Source organism: Nyctibius grandis, chromosome 33, assembly GCF_013368605.1.
Source record: "Nyctibius grandis isolate bNycGra1 chromosome 33, bNycGra1.pri, whole genome shotgun sequence".
In the NCBI taxonomy this organism is placed as follows: domain Eukaryota; kingdom Metazoa; phylum Chordata; class Aves; order Nyctibiiformes; family Nyctibiidae; genus Nyctibius; species Nyctibius grandis.
The window spans coordinates 2,493,192-2,512,302 of record NC_090690.1 but is presented as its reverse complement, the minus strand read 5'-3'; the positions used below and the strand labels follow the sequence as shown (position 1 = coordinate 2,512,302).

Below are 19,111 nucleotides of genomic sequence, written 5' to 3'. Positions count from 1 at the left end.
TAACAGTGTCACAGAAGCTGAAATAAGATTTTATCCTGTGAAACAACATCGTAATGCAATCTTCTACAAAGACATGAGTGTAAAAATGGCATCAGGGATTCTGCAGTAATTTCCTCTGAAATCTCTTATAAGGGAAAATCTGCACTTTTTAAAATGCCATTGCATCAAATTCTGCTTGGGTTCCAAGAATCAAGTAGCTCATTCTGTATTAAACAAAAAAGTCAGAATGAACATCAGGAAAGGATTCCAAACACTCCCTGTAAATCTTCAAAACCATGTTTTGAGGCTATGGTAAAACCACTGTCACTGACCATACCCTAACCAGGCAACGTGTCGTCCTCACCTCACCTAACAAGTAACCGTGTGTGCATTTGTTTCTTACAGTTTCTTAAAATGAGCAAGTCACTCCATGTTTTAATTTCTTCAATAAATAACAGGTTCCTTTTCAGCACCACCATATGCTGCTTATAGCATTCTACCAGTGACTAAAAGGATTCTCCTCTTCAAATTAGGTATTTCAATTTTTACTCAACTTATTTGCTCCAGCTGTAGACAAAGGGCAGAAAGATACTCTTAGTAACAGAGTATATGCTGAAGAATATCCCCTCCAGTGGGCTGACTGGAGGTAACCCCACTGAGTGCCAAGAGGAGACATAAGGATGGCAATGACCTAGGTCTCACCTCAGGTACAATATTCGTGACTGAACAATGAATCGGAACAGGTACTTCAAGGCTTTCAGGGCAGCAAACAGCAATTCTGTCTTGCTGGAGTCATCAGCATTTCCCACGTAACAGTTCAGGACTTTGGTGAGTTTCCTTTGGAAATAAAACAAAAAGGAGAATAAATATAGACACGGTTCAGTTTCTGTGTAAGTGCAGCTTCCTCATTCCAGAGAGGAACTACAGTCTAATAAATAGATAACAGACAGGGGTTCCTCTTCACAGCCTAGTTCCTTCTGAAATCTTCGGTTTCATGGGATGCCAGATTTTCATAACCAGTTCATGAATTCTCAGAATCTACAAATTTGTCTGCAAATTCTAGCTTCTCGATCTGCTTTTCTTTTTGCCTAAAATGAAGTGTTCAGGAAGCTGGAAAATGCATTACTGCTGTAATGAGGCACCAATTGAAGCAGATACTGACACGACAAAACAGTTCCATGAACAGCAATACCTACCAGACCAAATTTCTTACAAATTTGCATTCCTTCATCAACTTCCACACGCCCTGCCACATACCAACTTATGATTATTTTCTGTTGCCTTCTGCATATACCCATAACCGCCACCCCTACCACCCCCCCCCCAATCTTTTAGCAGCGATGCTAGACCAAAGCACTCAAAAATTATAAGGGAGAGAGTGTATTGACTGACTGCACGAAACCTGTTTTCAATAGGAAATCAGGCTGAAAAACATGAAGATGCTTTTACAGCACAAACACACACACAGGACTACAGGTCAACAGAGAGTCTGAATCAGTCTGATCCAGATTTTCCATGATAGCAGTGTCTTTTCCTTACAGAAAAAATTCTTACAATAGAAACTTTTTACTGGGAAAAAAGAATAATGACAGGGTTTCTTTCTCTCCTGCAAGCAGAGAACAGGGTGGAACACTCTCATGTGGTCTGTGCTGCCTTTATCACATCAGTGTACTTAACTATCAGCAAGACACTGTCAGAACAACAGCCTGTGGGTTTGCGGTTACCAATACTTACACATATGCCAGGGTTGCACTGAAGTGCTTGTAAATATAAGTTTCAAGTACAGGGTTGAAATGCTGGAACTTGATGTCTCCGATCAACGAAATAATAAATACCTGCCAAAAATTCAAAAGGAAACAGATGTCCAGAGCCACACAGCCTGTAACTAACTCAAACATAACTCAGTCTCTAATTGCATGTAATTTATTTTGCTGGGTCATAGTCTTTGTTTGTTTTTCTAATAGCATTAATGCTACAGTTAGTGTTGTTCATATTCTAACAGTGACTAAATACTGTGGTGTGTGTGACTACATCGTTGCTCAGAGGGAAGGTAGGTCACAGCAGCATTTAGACAGGGAATCTTAGAGATAAAGGGAGCTACTTCTCAAAGCGACAACAGTCTTCATGTGACAGTGTCATAGCACAGGTTAAATAGGCACAGAGCTGCTGAAGGCTGTTTTTCAAAGCTAAGAAATGACACTTTTCAACCTAGAACTTGAGATTTTGATCATTTCTACTCATAGCAAACTCTCAGTCCTGTTACTACAATGACACGCGTTAGAGCCAGGCCATTCTGCCCCCCTGTATTCACTCCCCCCACCAATGGCAGCTGGATACATCTGACTTCATGTTTCTTCCTGAACTGTCAAGTTCAATTTGTTGATCAGCATGAAGCACACAACTTTGCTACTGCACTGCACACCAAAGCCAGTGCCTTTCACACACGTACTAAGCAGCCTCTCCAAAGATGCAGAAAACGCCTTGTGAAATCTTTTACTCAGTCATTACAACAAAGGTTCAGAGGAGCAGTCATCCCTACTGCCTAAGTACCAGGCTAGGATTTAGGGTGCATAGGGTCTATTCCCACCACAGCCACAAATCTTTCACCATCATGACCCTGAACAAATCACTTCACGTTGTGCTTCAGACAGATAATACGGCTTTTCTCTTTTGTAAATTGCCTTAGCATAAGAAGTTATCTGAAGAAATTACTATAAATTATGTAAACATTTATGACTGTTCTCACTGTGGTCACTAAAAAGCTCAATGCTATCTCAGTCCTAGCTCCTGAAAATGCCTTAAGAAGTGTTTAAATATAATTTATTTCTCAAAGCCAAATACCAATCACTCATCTAAAGGAAGCACCAGGAACAGACCGAAAATGTGTTTGAAAAACAAATACTTGAAATACACAAAAAGACGACTCACTCACCAGGGCATCAAACACAAGGAAATCATAGGTTTCATTTTCTGACATTTCCATCATTATGTTGAAAAGTGCATCAAGGGTGTCTTGCAAAAACTAGAGGGGAAAAAAAATGGTAAAAAGAGTGGGAAAAGGCTACTACTTCTGGAATCCTACACAAGAGCCTACTCTTTTGGATCATTTTTCCCCTTCCAGCCTAGCCCAGTTGAACTTTAAAAGCTGTACGTGAAACATTTAAAAAGGGATCTTAGTCCGGTGTTCATTCACATGCTTGTCATGATCATCATGCTATTCTCCCTCACTATAGCAAGGACGACCTTTTCTTATCAGCTCTGAATGGCCCCACTTTCTTTTCTGTTCAATTGCCTTTTTATCTAGCAAAACACCTAGTGACTACACTTAATTCTGTCCATATAGTTTAAGCTTGCACTGGGCCAAATCAACCACATACCCTGTACTAAGGCATGACATTTTACATAAGACTGGTTTGCAGTGACGCAGCATTTACTTTAGTTGCTCAGCAGTTAAGTAAAACCATGACCTTGCATAATCCCAGAGATCCACACTGGAACCACAGGAAGTTTTTACCTCCTAAATCCTTCAGCAGACTATTTTCTGTGGTGCTTCTCCACATCTCGGGTCTATTCCCCGTGGTACTCTGACTATAAGCTCTTTGGGCCTTCTCTGCACCCTGTTCCTAGATCCACAGCAGGTCCCTATTCACAAAGGAGGCCCAGAGCCACTACTGAAAATTAACAGTTAGCTTTGAATATATTTTCTATTTTGTAAGGATACAGGGGAAAATAAAGTCACTGCTATCTCCCCAGTCCTGGTTAACATTTAACTTCTGTAATTCTGGTGAATTCCACTAACGAGAGCTCTTGGAGCAAAGTATACCTTTTGTTCTGTTGCTCAGCAGCTAGAACAGCTCTCCTAGCCTATACAGAGAGCTTGTGGGTACAACACAACTACAACCCTTCGAGGTCAACATCAAGCACATACATAAGTGTTTGCATAAGAAGGAGACTCAAATCTCTAGGCATACCTTTACAATTTCTCCTCCTTCCACCTCCATTAGCTTCCTTAGGTTGTGAGCTATGTTCTGAGAGTTAGAGCGCCAGTTCAACAAACCCAGCAGGTCAACTAGCAAGGACAGAACATCAGCAATTAGAAACAGATTACAACAACACAGCTGACAATGGCTGCAGAACAATACAGCATCCTAGAGGTTATTTTTAGAATCAGCTTACAAGGAAAAGTCACACTGATGTATAGAGTATTACCTTGAGATGGTTTTGTTGTCTTGGCAAGAAAGTTATGGTTTTGCTATAAATGGAAACCTTGGTGTAATTTGATAACACAAGGCATCTGGTAGACAGGTTTCTCATTCACTCAAGAAAAGATCTCTCAAGTTCAGATTTTATTAGAGTGCATGACTTTTCTTACTAATACTTGTGTTTACTTTAGAGAACCCTCTTGGAAATGGTTCTTAAAAGTTAAAATTGAAACCTCTTGTATAAATTACCTTAAGATGCAGAGCTGTTTATCACAGTTCTGGGACATCCCAGGACCTCGATTTTAGTTACAAACTACAGTTGAGGCTTTCAAAGGAGCCCAGCAGGTTTCACACACACCTTCCATGTTAATGAAATATGTACATATCATCTCTGAAATTCATTTACTACCTTCAGATGGAAGAAGTCAGATCCAGTCCTCATGCTCATGGATGTATCAGTATGGTATTTAATTTAAGGTAAGTGGCCAAGCTCACACTGCAAGCAGAACAGCTCATGCCCATCTCCTCGCAGCCAAAACACTTGCATAAAGAAAGTGCCCTCTTCACTTCAAACACACAGCACAATAACTGCTAGGCTGCTAAGGCAAGACCTACCATTCTGGGTAAGCTTGGTGGAGCAGATCAAAGTGGCAATCTGGAAGCTGTCTTTTGTACTATCTTTAGTGGGTGTGAAGTTGGCTAGATGGTGCAGATTTTTCCCTGAAGGGGCCTCCTTCTCCTCCATCTCCATTTTGGTACAAGGAAGAGTCAAATAGCATTTAGCATCTTCCATTTTCTTGTTATCACCCTGTTGGTTGAACACAGCAAGGACAAGCATTATCTCCCACTGAGCACACCTCATCTGACCTCTAGCAGTTCTCATTTGCAGACACACTTCACAGTGACAGCCAGAGAGGGCTTTAACACCTTTTCATGTCTATAGTTGTTTACTCACATTGTCTGTTTGGGCCTCTAATTTAGGGAACAGAAGTTGCCCATACTGTCAATGAACTAAGCTCTTTTCAGAGTGATTCAAGCCACAGAATTTAGGAGGGTTTTTTCCCACTCTCTCACTTTGTAGGTTTCTACTGCAATACATTAACTTTTTCCTCTTTCTGTGATTAAAGGCACCAGGTCTCTCTTCCCAGCACACACTGATCCTCCAAAGCAGGTCTGTTTGTTGCACACTGCCTAGGTGAATGATGTTAGAGGAAAAATGCTCTATACAGATACATACAAGGATGTACCAGATTTGTGTACTTGCAGTTAGAAAACCCAGCAGTGAAAGCAGAGCTGAGGGTGACTTATTTTAAAAAAAAAAAAAAAGAAAAAAAAAAGAAAAAAAAAGATTACTGTCCTATTATCCTAGAAAAAGTATTAAAATCTCTGCAATGATGATCTTTACATTGCTAGGAAAAAAGCCAGCCAAGAGAGTTGTTTTGATTAGTTATAAGTGAAGACTGCAAATGCTCAAGCTACCTTATAAACAATCAAATTGTGTTTGCCATCTTGCAGTGTTGTTCCATCTGCATTCATCAACTTCACAAAGCCCATGCCAAAAGCTCTCTCAGACTTATCCCTAGCTGCAAACAGAAAGAAAAATCTTTATTAGGAGTTGTTTTATTTATTCCCATACTATCCACCATGCAGCTCTCCAACTATACACAGATTCTTTTTTATTTAATAGCATCCCATGATAATGTGACGGAGATAGCAAACTGTGAGATCCACAGTAGCAGGAGCTCTCTTTCTTTCCCTCTCATCTCAAGGCACTTAGTAAGTATCTGCAACTACACAGAAAAATGTCCTCTCTGAAGCATCTCTGAGAAGCCAAAGCAGCAAAAAGCATTGACAATTGTCTTTCAAGGGGGCTAACATGTTGCTCCCTATCTAATTGCAGTTTTAGAACCAAACCAGCACCAAACCTTTTTTAAGGTGGTAAAAGTTTGAATTATTTTTCTTTGCTTGCAAGAAAATCCACAACACCAAAAACAAGTAGAAATGCAAGTGCTACAGCTTTGGTGGATACTCAGAAAATCTCAATGAGAGTAGGAAGAGTACAGTACTCCTGCAGATCTTCTTTTCTGATACTTACATTCCTGTGATGACCGATGACGGAAAGTGAATCTTAAATGGCAACGACTGACTTCTTCTATGGCAATGGACACCTGCACGTGGATACAACGGAAAATGCAGCACCAGCATTCTCTATCTCCAGTCAATTTACAGGACATTCTGTTACTGTTGCACCTACTGATTTTAAATTAGTTCCATCTTCTACACAAAGGAAGCAAGACTGTAAATTACACACTCCTACCTTGACAGTTTCATACCAGCAAGGTTGCTTGACTTGATAATAAACAACAGACTTATATTCGGAGACACCTTCATAACCGGCACCAGGATGGATAGCTTTCTTTGGACAAAAAGACAAGAGGAAGGGGGGGAGGAAAGAAAAGGTAAGGTCTAGAATGAAAGCAAGAAGTACATTGGGTCAGAAATTTTCAGAGCTTATAACCGTCAGTTACAAAAATTCTATGCTTCACAGTCAAGGGAACTCAATGCACGTCACCTCTTCGAAAGTTTTACAGAATCTTTAAGATTTGCTCACGTCTCATTAATTAAAAAAAAATTATCCCTGAGTATTCAAATTTGGCCACCGAGATCACCTATGAACTCTTGTTCATTATCACACAGTTCTTGCACACAGTTGATAAATAAGATCCTACGGACTGGAGTGATCATCGAGCAAACACAGCAGCCTTGTGACCGCCCGCAAAGGCCATCATACCTCTTGGAGATTTCCATCTTCATCATGTACAGACATGGTGACTTCTACATTCTTGGGGGTCTTCTTCTTCCCTTTGTCAAACTCCCCTTGTACCAGGGTGACATAGATATCATTTCGAACATCACCTAAAATTCATAGAGCTTAATGAGTTGTTCTTCTCATACAGTTTTACAGGTTAACATTTAACACCCATGGGTACCACGTTATCCTTACCTTCTTCTTAGCCTTTATTGATACCAGCTAACTAGTGACACCCAACATCCCACCATTTCATCTTCATCTCAAATTACATAAAATCTTTTAAAATGTACCATTCTCCTTTCTATAAACCTCTGTCTTTATGTAACTTTTTTTTTTTAATGTAATGAGCTCTATAGGGCTAAATCCACTTTGAATGGGTTAAACAGAGCAGGGTCAAACCTATATGCATCAAAAATGTCTCTTTGAATAAAAAGAAATTTTCTTCCAAAAAAGTACACACACCACCATTTCTCAATATAAGAAAGGAAGCTTATGTTGTCATTTCTTTTGACAAAAAATAAAAGATCTGCTGGAAATGTCAAGAAAAATGAAAACACGTTTTCAGATAGCTTTAAAATAAATCTGTTCATAGCAGAAATTTGAGAATTTCAACTGGCTCTTTCACTGGGACCTACCAGGAAGGATTATCTCGGGGAATCCCATCTTGCGAGCCACTGCAGTTGATCTGTCTACAAGGTGGGAAAAATCCTTTTGAACCTGAGCTAGATCGCCAGGGAGCAGTTTCAGGGAGACCCAAAGACCTAAGTAAAGAAAGGTAACACCTGTTTACTGAAAAAAAAAAAGTATAAAAACATCAAATTTAAGCCTATGCTTAACAGAAAACTCTGATCGCTATGCAACAATGCCTTAAATATCCCAAGCTGGTACTTGCTTGCCCAGTTCTCTATCCCTAATGCTGAATAAGACCTCACTGGGCAAGCAGATTCTCTGAAGTAAAAGACAAACTTTCTGAAATGAATCCACTAGTGTATTTGAGTAAAGGCCAGACACACAAGCAAGAGCAGAAGGATCCTGAATAATACAGTTTAAACCCAAAGCCATTTAGAATATACAATCAGCCATGTTCAATTAAAAAATATTTTGTATACATATAAACACTTTTATCTTAAACATATTACATCACTAGCAAATAAGTCATCAGTTAGAGAAGATCTTTTCACACAAGTAAGAACAGCTCATGTTTTTATCTTTTTTTTAGCTCCCAATGTGCTGGGGTGACAACCATTACAAAGACCATATGTTTGGCTCGGGGAAGGTAGCAGACTCCGTAAGCCTTGATCTCTGGACTTTCACAAGCCATTTATTTTCTTTTGTAAGCCAGGGGAACCTTTCCCTGCAGCAGGTTTTTACATTAGCCTCTTGCCCAACTGCTGTACCTTGCCCTTTATGATTCACTTCCTTTGCAGCGATGACTTTGTTGAAGACAGAAGTGAGGGGCTCATTTTCTCCAATCACATGGGAAGTTATCAGTGGGGACATGATTAGCTGTCGCTGTCTGATGTATGTTTCCATGGCAATCCTGAGAAGAGCAACAACAGAGACTGGGAAGCAGACAAACATCAAACATGGTCTGCAAGAGGAGGGCTGGCTGACAGCTGACTATTTTCCAAAGAAATATATTTTTTTAAAGGATTCCATGGGAATTTTTTTCTTCTTCACCTGCACAAACCCAATGCAAATACATTTAAACTCTCAAACTAGGAAATACATCACAGTGATAACTCAGGCTTAGGACAAGTAACATTGACCGAAAGACTCATACAGTGATGAACCTATCCCTAGTCACAAACATGTCTATTGAGCTTGGGATCTTGAACCCAATTTCACTCCTGTACCCACACCATCAATAATGAACCAAAGCATAGGCAAAAGGATGTCTCCACAGGCTTCCCATCCTTGCAGAGGTGTCCAGATTTGGATCTAAACTCAGCCTCATTAGAACAGAAGAAAATGAATAAAAAAAGAAAACAAAAGGTAGCAGACTAACATTATTCTGCAAAGGAAAAGACATCCTTCTTTGCAGCCGTTCAGGCTCTGAAAGGGTAGGGAAAAAAAACAACAACAACAAAACCCCACACAATCTCCCCTGAAAATAACCTTGTAATAACATATGGCTACACCAAATGGATTGCTGTATTTGGGACTGTAACAACATGGCCAAGTCTACCCAAACAAGCTTCACTTTAGCTCCTGTAATGTGCTGAAAAAGCAATTGGAGAGCAGGCAGAACACACAAGTCTAACTAGCAACACAGAAATGCAAAACACATTGGGGGCTTGAATTTCTTTCCCAGAAAGAGGGAGAAATCCCTTTCCTATTGTCCTCTGACTCACCCTTACAAGGTAATCTAGAAAATTAAGAGGCAGACAATACAGAGGGTACCACACAAGAGTGACAAGGAGGAGTTGTGTTCTCTGTGCTGAGGTTTCTGAAAATCTTGCCTCTCAACCCCCTAACAGTTTTGAAGGTCACATCCCCCAGACCCCACAACATTATTTTGCACTGTGCTCTTCTTTCTCCCCTCAGATGCTATGGGTACCTAGCAATTTCAGCTGCATTGCCAAAACTCCCTAAGCAATTTAGCCTATCACACAGACATATACACCAAGGGGAACAAAGGCTTCAGAGGACTGACAAAAATCTTTTCCTTCAAAGAGCTGACTACTGCCATCAGCTAATCTATTTGTAGAGACCTTGGTACACTGCCAGGCTCCCATACAAATTTGTCCTTCTCCAAAGGACAACTGCTTTAAATAAGCCAGATATGTGATGAACTCCAAACCCCAGTACTTACTGCTGAAATGGAATAAAATGTTGCTTTTCCTCGTCATCCACCTTTCCATGGATGATATCAGTTATGTCCATCACTGCAACGACACAAGTTCATCATATAGTTTTGCCAAGCTGCTAAATACAGAGAGAGCTTTCCCCTATCAGAATGGAAACAATAATTACTTATTTTGGGCTAATGCCACTCGTGACAGCAATAGAGAGGACCGCTCCCATATTAACGTTTTAAAAAGCACCTCTTCATTGATGTGTAAGTCAGCCTGTGATAGTCAATGTGAATATCTGGTAAAAAACAGGTGGGACTCAGGCATTTCAAGGCAAAGAAATTGCACTTAGATTTCAAATGCTGATTATTTTGAAATTGTTTTCCACCACAGATTTCAAGCAAGTCTCTTCACAAGAGATCACAGGAATTGAACAGGAATTGGATGTCTCATTCACCAAGGCTTCTTTAGAAGCTCCAGCTTTATCCCGTTAGTCATGAGGAGCAAATCCCTCTTTGATAAAGATCTGAAAAGTCTACCGCACTGATTATCTTTTTAGGGGGTGACAAAACAAAAAGCAAACAGTAACAGTGTTTCATCTTCATATATAACTTCCATTAAAAGGTCTGAAGGGTACTACAAACAGCTCAGTATCAGCATGTCCAGTTTGAAGCCAGAGATGCTGACACTAAGAGGCTGGTAGGCTTTGCTGACATACAGCCTGTATTTCCCAATTCCCAGCCCACTGTCCCAGCCACTGGGCCATGTTATCTTCTCCACTGATTGAAACTGTCGTACCTGCCACACCAAAGGGCCTCCGGAGTCCACAGGTATGTTTCTTCCCATCTTTCAGCTCCATATGCCCCACCCTCACAATCTGACACACCAAGCTGATTTTTGGCCTGATCAAGTCAGAACTGCTTAAATCCTAGAAATTATTTAAAATAAAGTTATATCAAGCTGCTTTATGAATGGAAGAGAAGATAGAGAGTGTAAGACTTTTTTGTTAGCTTGTACACACACAAAAAAAGGAAATCTAATGCAATAACTTACAGTAAAGACTGCTTGAAGGTTATTTAGTTTCTCAATTTCTTTAGGCATCCCATTACTGCCCCAACGAACCAGGTAATTTTCACTGCAAATAAAGGAAGAAAAAAATTTACATAAATCAACATCTGACATTCCCATTACCTGGCAAAAGCTCAAAAGCATTTCAATCTTTTAGGAATATTTGAAAAATTCTGCCAAAATCTTCTATCCCAAAGTGATTCTGAAGTGACTCATTCCAGTAAAGGCAGAGGGCAGGCATGATGTGAATGTGTACTCTCAGTTACTCCCCTGTGTAACTCTGACTGCATGTCCACACCTGATAACTTCAATGATGGAGACAGAGGGTGCCTGACACATACATGCTGCTTTGATAAAGTTCTTCATATCTTTCCCTACCGGTACAAGATGCCTGACTCTTAGATGTGAACTTGCACTGACTTGACAGCAAACATCATGCACATACGTGATTTAACGGGAAGCAATTAATCAAATGCATCAAGTCTAGTGACAAGAGTAGGGAAAATTAAGAACATAAAAAGATCACCTGGGATTCTGAATAATGTATCACATAAATGCCCAGCTTTAAGAAGGGGAGTGCATGGGCTCAGAACCTTGTCTTCCTATCTCATCTGAAATTAAATAAGTCCCTTCCAAATCACCACCTGGGCAGCAACCAACAGAACTGAAAACCTCATCTGTTGGATCTTCCTTTCTAACCTCTATTGGCTTCTTTAGAATGACCACCGTGATGCTTATGCGCCTACAAAACAGCCTACCTGATGAATTTGGAGAGATCAGGATCATAGAGGCTCATTAACAGCTCTGCATCTTCTCCAATATTGCAGACAAAATTCTTGAAGTTTACATACAGGCTGTATGTATGTGTGGTGTTGAATATTGGCTGGCCTCGGAGGTCCAAATTCTGTTGCAGGGACTGCAAAGGAGGGGAGTACTTCCATTAAAAACAAACACAGAAGAATTTAGTTCTGCTGCCAAAGTAGCACAATATCCTTAAGAGGAATGTAAAAATTCAGTGGGTACTAGTTACTTGAAGAGGATAAAGCCAGCGACAAGAGGTGTACCTTCTCTTCCTGGATCCTTTCATCAATCCTTTTAGATGCAGTTTCATGTGCCTTGAAGAGAGAGATTGTGCTGGTTTCATCTGGGTCTAAGATGTTCCCATTGTCATCTCGTACAACCAGGTCCAAACCCAGGATCCTGAAGAGCATGCAAGTCAGAAGACAAAAGAAACAACACGATATGTAAGAAGTAAAGGTGACTGAGAGAGCACAAACCACAGATCAAACTGTGGACTGCACTAGGCAGCCAATGCACACCAGCTCCACTCCTTGTAATAATCACATTGCTGGTCTTCCTGTACCGAAACACTTATCCCCCATCTTCACATTGAAGGGAAAAATAATTAGTCAGGTAACTTAATTCTAAGATGACATCTCCTTTGTTCTTGCTTAAAGGGTTTTTTTTAAAAAAACGGTATGTGTATCTATCAAGCTTACGGATTACGGCTGATTATTATTCTTTGCCATAAGCTTTCTTCTTAATTGACTTATTTGACCTGAGTCAAGTCTGACAGGCAGATAAACGAGTTCTGGAGACAATCCCTGTTCTGTACAAACCAATGAAAGGTGGAGTTTTGGTGGCCTATAGAATCGTATTACTCAGTTGCTGATAAAGCAGTTTATTTCATCACCAGCATCCAAACCCTGGCTCCAGCCAGCCAGGCACAAATTGTGCTCCATGGGAAATGCCATCATGTGCCAGCATTTCTGCAGAATTAAGACAGGTATTTTTTTCTGCCAAGTCAAAGAGACTGCTGGCATATGAAGAACCAACTGCTACATGCCACCTGCCAGGCTAGTCACATTGTGATGGGGACTGCAAGCTGTAATTATCCCCTTTCCAAGGAAAAATGTAAGCCTAATTCAGTGTTCCCCTTGTGGGGTCATTTACATCATTTTGTACTAATAGCCATCTAGAGCCTTTACTGGGATTTGGGATTCTCCCCTGTCCTCAAGACATAGTTTGGAGTTTACCTGTTGCCATAATCAATCTTAGCAGTGACTTTCTTCTTGAGCTCGGCTAGCTCATCTTTGGGAAGGGTCCCAGACAGTATCTGTGACCGCCACTCTATCAGGCTGTAAGTCATCTGTTGGACATGCCGAAACTGTGTGGTCTTGTTATCCTACAGGAAAAAAGGGACAGCTTTAAGCTAGTGATAATCTGAAAACGATGAGCTCAGCAAGCCTTTGAAATGTACTCAGTTGTATCTATCGTACAAGTTGCATTTAACTAAAAATATCTGAGAAACTGGCACTATAAGACACTACAAGATTAGACCCATGGAACAAATTCTCCAATACTTTGCACTGCCAAGGTTTAAGTATCTCAAGATTTGGGATCTTCACCTTTTCCTCAGGACATTATTTCAGAAAAGCCTCACAGACAAAAAATAGACTCCTGGTGTTTTCCAGCACTTCAGAACTGCTATGTTGGATGCTTTTTATACACAGGACAGACAGATGATGTTAAATGACTGCAATTTTATTCTAACAAATTGAATCCATGGACTCATTTTCACGGCTGCCTCCTCTCTTATTCGGTCCCATCACACACGCAAAATCCATTACAGTAAAAAAAGGAACAGCAACAAAATGCAGCGATATCTGGGATACACCACTTCCCTGCCAGGACTGCACATTGTATTTCAACGTTCATATTCTACCCACTCGTATCTCACGCATGGATTGCTGCACCTATGTGTGATCTCCAGACAAGAGTTTCATGGAAATCAGAGCAGCTCTGTGGAAACACAATAATCTCTCTGGCTGGTGTCTATCAGCAAACAAGGCTGAAGATTATCTGCTCTTCAGAGCACTCATTTGTGTTTACATGTGTACAGAACTTAATGCAATGCAGTCTTGACTCATCCCGTGCTTTTAAGCACTACCCCAGCAGTAGTTGGTCAGAACCTACCATGCCAGAGGTTGTCCAAAAATGCAATAAAAAGATCACATGACTGGATTCCCAGGCCCCACCTCCCCAATCTACCAGGTACAAGCTCGTGTTCGCTGCAGTCATTGCATTTTCATCCTTTGCTATGAACGTAGCATCTGTAATTATAAAGCACCGACTGACCAGGACATCAAAACCTGCTTTGTGAGGAGTTTCCTCCTGCAATTTCTATTGCTATCACCTTTAATTAAGGAAAATACGTCTCATGCTATTTACTGGTTCCACCCTAATAAAATTGGTCACACACCTATACACCTCTCTCCTATAGTTTCAGGCTCCAAGACTGACGCTGTAATTAAAACATGGATAGCTATGTGGTAACCTATCATATTTCTAGCAATACACACTTAGAAAAGTAATTAAGCCTTTAAAAGTGTCAGCTAAACCACTTATACTGTTCAAAAGGGAACCCAGGCCTCATCCTCTCTTTACCACCACATAGTAAGCCAGTTACTAGGATGATTCTGACTCGTACTGAGTGCCAAGTGCAGCTCATTTTCAGAGGGAAGTGCCACAAATCAAAGGACATTAATCTACTGGGACAACGTTTATGGTTATGCAGCTCCAAAATGACTGTCAAGAGGTTTTTGACTACATCTCCCCCAACAGCTAGTGGGAATTGGCTAATGGTATGTTGCTGGTACACGCAGGCAGCAGCTGACTAGTGTCAGTTCCCTCTATCGAAGCTGTTAATGTTTAACTGTGGAACCCTGACTGCTGCCACACAGCAGAAAGAGAGACTCATTTCAATTATTTCCCCATTCTGGTCTCTGCAAAGAACATGAATTATATAAACTACTCATAATTTGCCCCCTGAGAACACAAATCTAAAGGGAGATATAAATAGCCACCTTCCTTTTGATTTGGGTGAATGTGAAGGGCTGACAGAGGCTAGGGGAGTTTTTTAGTTCCTGCAGGGAAGGTATTAGAGACATATTCAGTAAACAAAAAAGTGTATTCTTAACTTGAGTAAAAGTAATCGCAAAGAGAAGGCAACTCATGTCAGCTTTCAGGGAAATATAGAGCAGATCTCAATTTGACAGCTAAAGCTGAGTTATGTCTACAGCTGTTTATATTAGCTAACTCCTATTAACTAAACGAAGTTTAAAACTCTCACCCATTTTTATATTTATTTTGCAGTGGAGATATACCCACTGGTGCACTGCTTGCTGAAAGACACAGAAATTAAAGACGTGAAATGAAACGCTGCCAAAGAAAAAAAGTCCCCTGTATTTCCTTTTTCTCCTCAAATGCCTCCTTCCTCCTTTAGCTTTTTTTTCCCCTTTTTATACATACTGCAGGGGAATATAAAATAAACTCTAATCCATTTCAAACCACAATATTTTCCAAGACTATTTTAAGACTTATATTGGTTAAGCACAGCAACATGAAAGATTTCTGCTCTTAAGAAAAATAGATTCTGAGGCTAGGATCCTAAAGTTAGTCAGAAAAAAAAAAAAAAAGCCAGGAACAAAACTCTCTTTTCACACAGTAATACCATCACATACAGCTTCTCATTAAATTAAGAGGGTGGAACAAATTCTTGTGGTTTCGTGGCGCTCAAACAAAACGTACTTGTGGCTTGGTGAAATTTTCAATAGGAAAGCTTGCTCTGGGTAAACTGAATGGTTAGAGCTAATTTAAAGCCATTCTCTCATCTTAATTAAAGTCTCAGGGCACATACTATGCAGGCTGAACTCAATACTAACCGAAGAAAAATCAAGTTTGACTCTCCTTAATGTGCCTTAACAATCACCTTCAAAAGAAGGCAATGCATTGTGAACTCCAGTTGTGTTTCTTTCAGCAAGAATGCACCTACCTCAGCAAAACCACCAAATCCATGCACTACCTTGGCTTCTGACTTTTCCGAGGTGACTATCATATGGTTAGGCAACTAAACAGATTTGGTACATGAGAGTTCTCTCCCCGGCTGTACTGAGAACTAAATACGTTATGTGACTTCTGACAAGTCAAATCTTTGCCCATCACACGTGGCCCTAATTCTCCTCCCATCCTTTATCTATCTTGCCTATTTGAGCTGTATGCACTCCAGGGTGAGGATCAGCCATTCTATTAAGTACCCACAATACTTCTAGAAAAGCAGAATTCACACTTGCCAAAGGTTCTGTTAAAACAACATCATGGTTTCTCACACAACTTCGATATCTTGCCCTTGTACAGGACAGACACACAACAGGCAAAGCAGGAACCCTTATTTTATTAGTGAGCTGTGACTCACACACACAGCCCCAACCAGCTGACACGATGCTGAGTGTGACTTGTGCCAGTCAATGCTTCATCAGTGCTGTGTCATCACACAATTATTCAAGCACAGTGAGCACTGTAGCGTGGACTAAACCACAGTCCTGCCTGTGATCACACACCCCGTTCAGTGGGGAGCAGAACATTTTTAGCCTCTCAAGACCAATTTTACAATAATGATCGTTTTACAATTCTGCGTAACATGCTATTCAAAGTCTTAAAGTGCCCTGCAAAAAGCCCAGTCTCATCTCATCTGAGGTCACGTAATATTTAAAATACCAACCACTGAAGAAAACTTACCACATATAACTTGTGCCAGATAACTGCCCACTCCCTCAGGGTAGAAGTGAGTTCTTGTCCAAGGGGCAATTCACTTGGAATCACTGTTTCATGTTGTCTAGAGAAAAAAGGAGAAAACAGAAAAAAGGTGTCACACTCAAGGTTAAAACTTAGTAGTAAAACATCCTTTTTTGATAAATACATAAATGGAAATTTTAGAGGGCTTGATAGTCACACAATTCACTCACACACGATGCCAAGATTCTTAAGTTGTTCAATTCATTCTCCAACACACACACGCACATTCATTATCCATTTTTAATGCAAACAAGTTTCAAGTTTCTTTCAGTCTTGTTCTTCTAATGGATTCATTCCAGAAACATGCTAAGCAGAGAGAAATTAAGTTTGGAAGAATCACCGCTTGCAATGGTAACTTGGCCACAGTTATTAAAAAAAGAAGTACTTTCTAAAGTCTCTTCCTTTGCAACTGCAGTTTTCCTCTCACTACAATGATCACAGAATCAGCTCTAAGAATCAAATGAGGAGTCATTTCCTTAAATGTTTTCCAAGACAGGAAGGAATCCACACTCCTGCTGGCTACTCGGCTGCGAGCAGGAGTGTGTTATGACTTGCAGGAGTCCCCAGAGGAGCTAAGTGTAGCTTGATTGACCTGCCTCGCTACTAACTTGTCTAGCAGAGCTTTCTTATTTTTGCAAATAGCATTCTCCTGCACCTATGCCTACAACTGTTTTGGTAAGTACAATGCTCTGAAAAAAAGAAGTTATGCAGCTCTAGAAGACTAGCACAGGCGGTATGCCCTGCTGCACACACAGACCAGGAGCATTCATTACAACCACCACTACTGAAGTTTGTTTGTTTTTAAATGAAACAGCATTCCCTTGGTTTTGCTACCAGAAGTTCACCGCAAGAAGTGCCAACCTACCCCCGGTCCTTCACGATTGCCTCTTTCAAATGGATATATGTTTCTGGGAAAATGCCCTAAAAATAAATACAGAAATTAAACAAATAAATCACACCATAGGATATGACATGACAAAAATGCATTCAGTAGAAAGCAGGAAAAAGGGTAAGAGCATGATCAGCTGAACAGTAACTGACTGGTGTTTACCATTTACCTATAATGGAAATGTGTTAGGTCCACCAGTCCCAGTAAGGGAAAAAAGACAGTGAGAAGCATGAGGTTGCATGCTTGAGCACTATATTTGATATCAGTATCTCAGAGAAGTCAACTCCTTGTTTCACTGTAATGACACTCATCTTCCTGTACAAAATGTTGAAAAATCTTGCAAACTATCACTCATACTCATTTGCCCTTGCTACGAAATATTCCTGGAGTCATTTGTCAAGCTGCCCTGGAACTGCGGTTCTCTAGAAAAGCTCACAACACATGACAGCATTTGCACAAATTCACCAGTCCCAAGTTTCCTTTATTTGAATAAACATACTAGGAGTGCTGCAATCCTTTTCTATTTTCTTTTCACTTCCCTTTATGCCTGAAAAGTGGACACAGTGAAGGATGTTACCACATGAGAGGTGCCAGGATTCCTATGGGAAACCAGATTTCCATGCAGTTTTCAGACTGGTTTCACAAACCTCAAGTCTGGCTGGGATCCATGCACGCATAATTTTTGGAATATTTTCCAAGTCAAATCAAAACTCTAATCTTTCCATTACATATAACTAATCCTGGATGTGTACAGGTCCAAGACCATAATAATAACACAATAAGCTAGTGTATGCAGATATGCAGCAGTCACTTTTGCTAGCTCAAACTACATTGCTCATGCTTACAATGGAGGAGTAGCTAATGGTTCTGAAACATTTAGCTCAAGGGCATTTATTTCTATCACTAAGGAAAAGGACATAGTGATCAGGAGACCTGCACAATATTATGACAAGAAACAGAGCAGAAGCATAGCAAATTACAGCACCGGATGGGGTCTGGCAATGTGTGAAATAAAAATCAGAGTTACTGAAAAGCGAGGTCATACCTTCTTAGATTTATTTCGGAGTGTGTATCCTCGGTACCAGCCTGTCAAAGAGAAACAAAAATATTTATATTTTTTTTTTCCTGTCTACAGCAATTAAATACACATTGTCATTGTCATCACATTTCTACAACACAAATCTATTGATCCGGCTCATTTGAGATCTACTATTGTGAAGACACCTCTGCTCTGTTTGTAGGAGACTTGGTTCCTAAGAGTAGGGTGTCTCTTCCTACCATGAACTGACACCCTCACTTCTACTCCGCACACCCATTTGGGTTGTACTGACAGGGCCCAATGGCAAAGCAGGCCACTCTGCTATACATTTTGAAAGTGACAATCCTTCTTACATATAGTTTAAAAGTTATATACACAGCATAGAACTACTGCCGTGATCATTTGACAGATGAGGCAGACACAGGCGTGCATGCAGAACTACCAGCCCAAGGTCATATAGCATCTATTTGGCAAAGAGAAATATATTCAGGTGTCCCAAGTCCAATTCCACTCCACTTCTTTAAAATTTTCTTTTCTATGAAGTGCATTTCATCTAAATCATCTTATAGATTGGGCTTGAGTTCCACATTGCATAGATTCTGTATTTCCTTCTGTGACTCAGTCTAAAGCCTTGCTTCAAAGGAAGGCTGAAAGAGAATGTTTTATTAGATAAGGCAAAAAAAAACCCAACCC

At 40.3% G+C, this 19,111-nt stretch overlaps 1 protein-coding gene across 1 annotated transcript in view; it reads right to left on the bottom strand.

The window, feature by feature from the left end:
• Positions 1-19,111, bottom strand: part of DOCK5 (dedicator of cytokinesis 5) — a 72,534-nt gene that overhangs the window by 32,044 nt on the left and 21,379 nt on the right. The window contains exons 3-22 of the mRNA XM_068421296.1: positions 18,425-18,465; positions 17,356-17,411; positions 16,434-16,530; positions 12,893-13,041; positions 11,921-12,056; positions 11,615-11,772; positions 10,842-10,923; positions 10,587-10,716; positions 9,809-9,881; positions 8,391-8,533; positions 7,629-7,754; positions 6,973-7,097; positions 6,499-6,597; positions 6,277-6,349; positions 5,661-5,764; positions 4,797-4,989; positions 3,951-4,048; positions 2,912-3,001; positions 1,714-1,814; positions 682-816 (exon numbers count right to left, since the gene is read on the bottom strand). Coding sequence (XP_068277397.1) covers positions 682-816; positions 1,714-1,814; positions 2,912-3,001; positions 3,951-4,048; positions 4,797-4,989; positions 5,661-5,764; positions 6,277-6,349; positions 6,499-6,597; positions 6,973-7,097; positions 7,629-7,754; positions 8,391-8,533; positions 9,809-9,881; positions 10,587-10,716; positions 10,842-10,923; positions 11,615-11,772; positions 11,921-12,056; positions 12,893-13,041; positions 16,434-16,530; positions 17,356-17,411; positions 18,425-18,465 — 2,209 coding nt within the window. The remainder of the gene's footprint in view (positions 1-681; positions 817-1,713; positions 1,815-2,911; positions 3,002-3,950; positions 4,049-4,796; positions 4,990-5,660; positions 5,765-6,276; positions 6,350-6,498; positions 6,598-6,972; positions 7,098-7,628; positions 7,755-8,390; positions 8,534-9,808; positions 9,882-10,586; positions 10,717-10,841; positions 10,924-11,614; positions 11,773-11,920; positions 12,057-12,892; positions 13,042-16,433; positions 16,531-17,355; positions 17,412-18,424; positions 18,466-19,111) is intronic.